At 43.7% G+C, this 8,484-nt stretch overlaps 1 protein-coding gene across 1 annotated transcript; it reads left to right on the top strand.

Annotated features, from left to right (window-relative positions):
- Nucleotides 1-2,071: 2,071 nt before the first annotated feature.
- On the top strand, nucleotides 2,072-3,325 carry LOC113018074 (Fc receptor-like protein 4; the record flags this gene model as incomplete). Its single annotated transcript, XM_026161141.1, has 5 exons — nucleotides 2,072-2,099; nucleotides 2,313-2,576; nucleotides 2,656-2,901; nucleotides 2,970-3,137; nucleotides 3,222-3,325. Coding segments are annotated over 5 exons (810 nt in total), but the record flags the coding sequence as incomplete, so codon positions are not given.
- Nucleotides 3,326-8,484: the final 5,159 nt, after the last annotated feature.

Here is an 8,484-nt window from a genome sequence, read left to right as displayed (position 1 = left end):
TGACAGAACAGAGCATTTTTCCCTCCTCATAGTTTCTAAAAAGAAAGACCCTAAATTCTTGTTTAAAACAATTACAAGTATTCTTTCTCCTGATGCTCCTTGTGCACCAGTGCACTCAACCTCTGAATGCAATGAGTTTATGAACTACTTCATAAATAAGGTCACTGCCATCAGGTCTAATATCTCTCCATCATCTTCTCAATATCAAACTTACAATTTGCTCTCCTCTGATACTTGGTTCTCTTTTACTCCTGTTACATTACAAGACATCAGAGTCCTGCTTTGTCGTATAAAACAGACTTCAAGCCCCCTTGATGTCCTTCCATCTTCACTTTTCACTAGTGTGTTTGATTCCATTGGCCCCTGTATTGTGGAAATGATAAATACTTCTCTTCATACTGGCTCAGTCCCCAATTTCTTTAAACAAGCTGTTGTTGAGCCAATATTAAAGAAACCCCAGCTGGATCCATCTCTTCCTAACAGTTATAGGCCAATAACCAAATTACCTTTTATATCGAAGATTTTAGAAAAAGTAGTAGTAGAACAACTTAACTATTTCCTGGATAAAAATGCTGTTATGGACACTTTCCAGTCTGGTTTTCGTAAATTGCATCCCACTGAAACGGCCTTACTTAGAGTATCTAGTGATATCTTGATGGCAGCAGACTCTGGAGAATATGTACAGTGCTGGTCCTGTTGGATCTCAGCTCTGCTTTTGACACTGTAGATCACAGTATCATGATAAACAGACTCAAGAACTTGTTTGGGATTACTGGTGTTGTTTTAAAATGGTTTATGTCATATTTGTCTGAGAGATCTTTTACTGTTTGCATGAATCATGTGATGTCAGACTTAACGGTTTTGCCGTATGGGGTACCTCAGGGATCTGTCCTGGGTCCAATTCTCTTTCTACTTTATATATTCCACCTAGGCCAAATTATTAAGCGCTATAAAAAGTAGAGTTGGGTGTCTCAAGACCAGTCTTGGTCTTTTACGTGGGGCCCTTGGGGCCCTACAAGCTCCTCAATATTTATCTGACCTGCTGAAACCACATTCATCTTCTCAAGCTTTAAGGTCATTAGATCAGAGACTGCTGGTGGTACCGCGCACTCGTTTTAAAACTCGTGGTGATCGGGCCTTTCAGACGGTGGTTGTGGAATTCTCTTTCATTGTACCTACGCTGCACGGACTCCATTGATTCTTTTAAAAGACAGCTGAAGACATTTTTATTTAGAAAAGCATTTTATTAATTTCCTCTTACGTTGTTTTTATTGTTTTATTGCACTTTGCGATTTTTTTTATCTGTGAAAAGTGCTATATAAATAAATTTTACTTACTTACTTACTTACTTACTTTGTATTTTGGTTCTGTATTTAGATTTCTAGTTTTGTACTCCTGGCTCCAGAACTGCCTGTTTTGCCATTTTGTATTTTAAACAAATTCAGCGTTAAAACTATTTTGAGTTCATTTCCTGTCTTGTGAGTCCAGCATCTGGATCCTTATCCTGCCTGGTACACAAATGTTTCAATGAAATAGAGACTGCCCAGTAACTTTATCTCTAATAATATAACAACATACAGTAATGAAATCTGTAAAATAAATAGTGTGGAGTACAATGTTTGAATCCAGAATGCAGCAAAGCTCAAGTAGAAAGCTGCGAAACAAAGAAACAAAGAAATACTTGAATATAGTATGAAGAATTTCCATTAACTACTCGAGTAAATGTACTTCTTTACATTGTGTCATTCTTTACATTGTAAAAGTCATCATAATTTGAGTCTTTGTGAACTTTGTAAATAAAGTTTTGTTTGTTCTGTCAGCTCAGAGTAAATGTACTTCTTTACATTGTGTCACTGCTGATATTAACAGGTTACCAGCACTCTACTCCAGCAGACATGCCTCTGTTTAGGACATTAAAGAGAAAACTGTTTCATCCTTTCTACGCTCATCAGTGGACAACTCAGAAAAACCCGTCTGTGTTCTCCGCAGTCTGGTGGATTTGTTTTTACTCCTGTTTTGTTAAATGTCAAACTCAAATCAACCTGAGTGTCATTTCTCTTTAGTTCTGATCTCACTGCTGAGCTGCACAACAAACCAAGGTCAGTAACCTTCTTCTGTCACAGTTTAAACCTGACATGAACTAAACCTCACTAAGTGCCCAGTTCTTTTTTAACCTTTCTTGTGGCATGACATGGCAATCATACAGTAGTTGATCACTACAGCCCACTGAATATTTCAACCTCCTAAGTATAAAGGAAGTAGAGTAAAATAATTCATTTTATGTAAATAATATCATAAAGTCTTCTTCACAGCTCGTCTGACTGTGAGTCCCAGCAGCTCTCAGTTCTTTGAAGGAGACTTTGTGTCTCTGAGCTGTGAGGAGGACGACAGCTCTGCTGGATGGACTCTGAGGAGAAACACAAGCAAACAACAGAGGACTCAGTGTGGAGATGGGTGGGGAGAAGGTGCTGGTTCTTCCTGCAACATCAGCTACATCTTCACATTGGACAGTGGAATTTACTGGTGTGAGTCCAGAGAGGGTCCCATCAGTAACATGGTTAACCTGACAGTCACTGGTAAGCTGAGTGTGTGGAGTTAGTGTTGATGAAGCTGTGTGTAAATGGATGAAATGCTGTAGTTTGTCTCTGTGTTGAGGTGGATCAGTGATCCTGCAGAGTCCTGTCCTCCCTGTGATGGAGGGAGATGACGTCACTCTGCTCTGTAAAACAAAGACCACTCCCTCCAACCTCCCAGCTGCTTTCTATAAAGATGGCTCCCTCATCAGGAAGCAGCCTACAGGTCACATGACCATCCAGCATGTTTCCAGGTCTGATGAAGGCCTCTACAAGTGTGACATCAGCGGTCATGGAGAGTCTCCATCCAGCTGGATCACTGTCACAGGTGAGGAGCTTCATTCGGATTTCACCTTTTATTTTGTCCACATATTCACTGACCAGAAGTCTCTGCAGGTAGACCTACAACCACAACCTCGCCCATCACCTCTTCAAACATGCCCCCGACCATATCTTTGCCCTCTTACTCCACCACGCTGAGACTGGTCTGTCACCTGGTTATGTTCTCTCCATACATCATCTCCACTCTCCTTGTGGTGTCTTTATATCGACACAGAGCCAAAGGTAACTCTCTGAGTAGCTTTTGTTATTTACTAAGCTCAATTGCTTTTGCCTGATTTAAATATGTCTGATGATTTCATGTTACAGGAAATGACCCCACCATCTTCTTGGCAACAGAAACTAACGCTGATGAGAGACTCTGTGAGGACTATGATGATATTGCCGAGGTGACCACTGAGCATGAGCTCTGAGCTTATTCTCCATCAGATGGTGGAGATCATAAAAGTTATCATAATACGAGGCTTTGTTTGTGTGAACTTTGTAAATAAAGTTTTGATTGTTCTATCAGCTCAGAGTTTGTTTTTTACATGTCAAAATGGCAAAAAGAGCTTGTTGGCATCCTGATGTTGCTGTGTCACATTTTTATATTATAGGTTTTATGTTAGCACCAGTGAGAGGGAAGATATGGAGGCTTCATCAACAACAACATAAGCAATTAACATAACATCCATATTTTTAGACTGTGGTAGTAAATCCATGCAGTCTCCCCTCTGCTGCCTTGTATGTTTGGCAGAAATAGAAAACAGTGATGTCAGATCATTAATAACAAATTGATTACCAAAGTCAGACAAACAAATAAAAATAAAAAAAGTATATAGAATACTAGGTTTTTTTTTTGTTTTTTTTTTAAACACCTCTGAAAAACATATAAAGTTGTGCTCGTCACTGAGCTGGGGCCCGTTCTTCGTACTTCGCTAAGTAGGTTAGCTGGATTAGATTGTTGACGATTTCGCGTGATCTTGGATCGTTCGGTTCCCCGAAGCTCATCCGGGACTTGCTGTCATAGCAACAGAGCCGTAAGCGTAAACCTGCTCCCGAGCAGGTTTACTTTATGTAAACAGGATTAGATCGCGGCCACGCAGGTATGTCCGCTTCATTTATACGAAAGCAACAGCGATATTCCACCACTGTTTCACCATAAATAAATAACATCAATGTAACTAAAGATAATGCAGCACTTGATCCTTTTATTGATGTCACACAGATACATACAGGTCATTTCCTAAAAAAGGGAAATGTACTATTAACATTCTATTACATGTATGTGATTATTACAGATGTAATTCATATTTCAGAGTAGTAATTGTAAATTACTTTGTGTAATCAAGATGAGAGACCACGGCTATAAAAGCGAGGGTGGATTTGGGAAGCCTGTCGCAGCCATGTCCTGTCCGTATACGCGAGCCACCCATTGCGGAAGGTGCAAGATTGATAAGGAGAGTCCTCAGAATTCAGCGTATATTGCAGGATAGACAGGATCCTTTAGCTCAGCGCGACAGTGTGCTCATTGCGAGATATCGATTTTCCCGTGAGGGTATTATTTACTTAACCAACTTGTTGACGAGGGGGTGCAGGACCTCCACCTGTCTTTTTTTGCTCTGCCCTTTTCTTGGTTGCTGTTATGAACAAACAAACAGATTATTTCAGGGTCTCTTTCCAAGAGACGAAAAGCAGTATAAGTGATAAATATTACCATGCTGTAGAATATTCTTATATTTCACTTTTACGTGTTCCCATGTTCTTGTGGGTCCTGTTGTGGCTCTAATGTGAAAGGGGATATAATATAACATATTATAATATAATATAATGCCATATAATATTGGACAATATAGTGTCATATGATAGATCTACCCTACCGCCTACTGGTGTTGGCCAGAGGGGCCGATGGCGCGACATGGCAGCCTGGCTTCTGTCAGTCTGCCCCAGGGCAGCTGTGGCTACAACCGTAGCTGCCTCCACCAGTGTGTGGATGTGAGAGTGAATGAATAGTGGTATCGTAAAGCGCTTTGGGTGCCTTGAAAAGCGCTATATCAATCCACTCCATTATTATTTTTATTATTAACTTACTTACGAGTTTAATTTGTCAGCAACTTTCTGCCAGCCCTCTCTCCTTGCTTTTGCAGCCTTTGCAGTGTTCCCTTGCGTTTTAATTAAACTCTGAAACTCCTGAAATCCCTCACTCAAGAGTTCTTGCTCTGCTGCCGGAAAATACCGAGCGCGCCCCTTCGACATTTTCGCCGACCAATCAGAGGGTTGCCGATCAATGTTTCTACTATCGATGCGTAGCCCCTTTTACGACACCCAGTGATGTCACATTGCTGCGTCCAGCTGTACTAATCGTCAACGGAAGGTGTGTTCGGAGAACCGGATTAGCGAGCTCACGGTTAGCGCGATGGTTTGATCTTGGATGTGTCATTTGATCTTGGATGTAGTGAGCGACGTACGAAGAACGGGCCCCTGTTTGGCAACTTGTAAACGAGCTGCTTTGTGACGTTAATGTAGCAAAAGTTTATTCTAGCGGCTCGACCATGCAGCCCATTTTTCTTGAAGCGCCTCTTTTTTGTGCATCTTGAAAACCATATTATATGCTACCTCTGTCTGGTTTCCTTTTCATTTTATTCTGGACCTGTTTGTTACTGTTCTCCACCCCCCAGACCTCATTTGTGGGGACATAACACAGCCACAGTCAGTTTTTGTCCTCTATGTCAGCTGAAGTTATTTGTGGGTTCTTTTCATCCCAAACATTTTCTGACAGCTGTGGCTGAAATTTCTTTTTGGCCTACACTTACTGAGGCTTGGTTTCTACAGAATTCCTAATTTTCCACTTCATACTTAGAGTTTGGACATTGCTGACTGATGTTTTCACTTGTGGGATATCTTTAAATATCATTTTACTGTTTCATAAAGTTAAACTTTCTTCTACAAATTCTCTGATAATTCTTTTGCTCTCCCTTTGTCTCTGATTTCATCAACGTCAGTGCAAAAAAACGTGCAGTGGTCTGTCTGAAGACCAGAACCTCACTGACTTTTGATAAACACAAACAAGCAAACAGATGACAGGTAAGGATGGTTACCATAATTTATCATCATTTAGACCTGTGTGTGTGAACCTGTGTGTTATCATGCCAAAACTTCCAAGGTATGTAATCATTTGATTGGCATCATTTAGGTGTTTTCTGATGTCATCATGATTGAAGAAGGGCAAACATAACCACATTTGAAATAAAAGATTTTTTTATTTTTTCTCATATTCTCTGAAAAATATCCCCAAAATCGCAAAGGTTATGCCAGGTTATATAAATTTATGAGTACAGCTGTACCTCCGCTGTCTGCACAGTCCCATGGCAGTAGGTTGAGGATTTATATCAGTAACCAAACACCCAGTCACATGACAGCAGCTCATAAATTTTGGTAACTAGTCATTATCAAGAAACCTGATTGATAAGAATCTGAATCAAGAAGAAAGATGATGCAAGTGACTTTGAACTTAGGATGGTTGTGTGTGCCAGCAGGCTGGTCTGAGTGTTTCACAAACTGTTAATCTATTCGCATTATCACAACCATCTCCAGAGTTGATAGAGAACAGTCTGAAAATGGAAAATATCCAGGAAGCAGCTCTTCTGTGGGACAAAATTCCTTGTTGATGTCATAGATCTGAGGAGAACGACCAGACATCTTTCATGGCACAGTGTGGTGATAATAACTGAGGTAATTCTGGAGAGACATTAACCCGACGGACCAGTTGCAGGAACCAAAATATGCTAAGAACTGCCCTGGGAGACACTTAAAAGAATTATTGGTTTTGTGAGGAAAGAAAAGATGAGAGGTAAATGTCTTAGCCTAACTATCCATCCATCCATCTTCATCCGCTTTATCCGAGGCCGGGTCGCGGGGGCAGCAGCCTAAGCAGAGAGGCCCAGACCTCCTTCTCCCCAGCCACCTCCTCCAGCTTATCCGGGGGAACACCAAGGCGTTCCCAGGCCAGCCGAGAGATATAATCTCTCCAGCGTGTCTTGGGTCTGCTCCGGGGCCTCCACCTGGTGGGTTGTGCCCAGAACACCTCACCCAGGAGGCACAGAGGAGGCATCTTTGTTAGATGCCCGAACCACCTCAACTGGCTTCTTTCGATGTCGAGCAGCAGCGGCTCTACTCTGAGCCCCTCCCGGATGACCGAACTTCTCACCCTATCTCTAAGGGAGAGGCCAGCCACCCTTTGGAGGAAGCTAATTTCTGCTGCTTGTATCCGCGATGTCGTTCTTTTGGTCACTACCCACAGCTCGTGGCCATAGGTGAGGGTAGGGACGTAGATCGACCGGTAAATTGAGAGCTTCGCTTTTACACTCAGCTCCCTCTTCACCACGACGGACCGGTGCAGCGTCCGCATTACTGCAGCTGCAGCCCCAATCCGTCTGTCGATCTCCGGCTGCCTTCTCCCGTCACTCGCGAACAAGACCCCGAGATACTTGAACTCCTCCACTTGGGGCAGGAACTCATCCCCGACCCAGAGTAGGCACTCCACCCTTTTCCGGCTGAGAACCATGGCCTCAGATTTGGAGGTGCTGATCCTCATTCCCGCTGCTTCACACTCGGCTGCGAACCGTTCCAGTGCGAGCTGGAGGCCCTCACCCAATGAAGCCAACAGAACCACATCATCCGCAAAAAGCAGAGATGAGATTCTGAGGCCACCAAAGTGAAAGCCCTCCGCCACTTGCCAGGCCTAGAAATCCTGTCCATAAAAATTATGAACAGAATCGGTGACAAAGGGCAGCCCTGGCGGAGCCCATCACCCACCGGGAACGAGTCAGACTTATTGCCGGCAATGCGAACCAAGCTCTTGCAACGGTTGTACAGGGATCGAATGGCCCGTAGCAATGGGCCAGACACCCCATACTCCCGCAACACCTCCCACAGGACACCCCGAGGGACATGGTCGAATGCCTTCTCCAAGTCCACAAAACATATGTAGACTGGTTGGGCAAACTCCCATGCACCCTCAAGTATCCTTGAGAGGATGAAAAGCTGGGCCAGTGTTCCGCGACCAGGACGAAAACCGCATTGTTCTTCCTGTATCCGAGGTTCGACTAGCGGACAAACTCTCCTTTCCAGCACCCTGGCATAGACTTTCCCAGGGAGGCTGAGGAGTGTGATCCCCCTGTAGTTGGAACACACCCTCCGGTCTCCCTTCTTAAAGATGGGGACCACCACCCCGGTCTGCCAGTCCAGGGGTACTTCCCCTGATCTCCACGCAACATTGTAGAGGCGTGTCAACCAGGACAGCCCTACAATGTCCAGAGCCTTCAGGAACTCGGGGCGGACCTCATCAACACCAGGGGCTCTGCCACCAAGGAGTTGTTTAACTGCCTCAGTGACCTCGCCCCCGGATATTGGCGGGTCATTCCCCTCATCCCCGAGACTCTGCTTCCTCCTCGGAAGACAGTGGGATTAAGGAGGTCCTCGAAGTATTCCTTGACAATTTTCTCAGTCGACGTCAGCAGCGCTCCACCAGCACTATACACAGTGCAGGTAGAGCACCGCTTTCCCCTCCTGAGACGCCTGACAGTTTGCCAGA

The sequence above is a fragment of the Astatotilapia calliptera genome, unplaced genomic scaffold, assembly GCF_900246225.1.
Source record: "Astatotilapia calliptera unplaced genomic scaffold, fAstCal1.2 U_scaffold_4, whole genome shotgun sequence".
Taxonomy (NCBI): domain Eukaryota; kingdom Metazoa; phylum Chordata; class Actinopteri; order Cichliformes; family Cichlidae; genus Astatotilapia; species Astatotilapia calliptera.
This window is presented reverse-complemented; position numbering and strand designations above follow the sequence as displayed.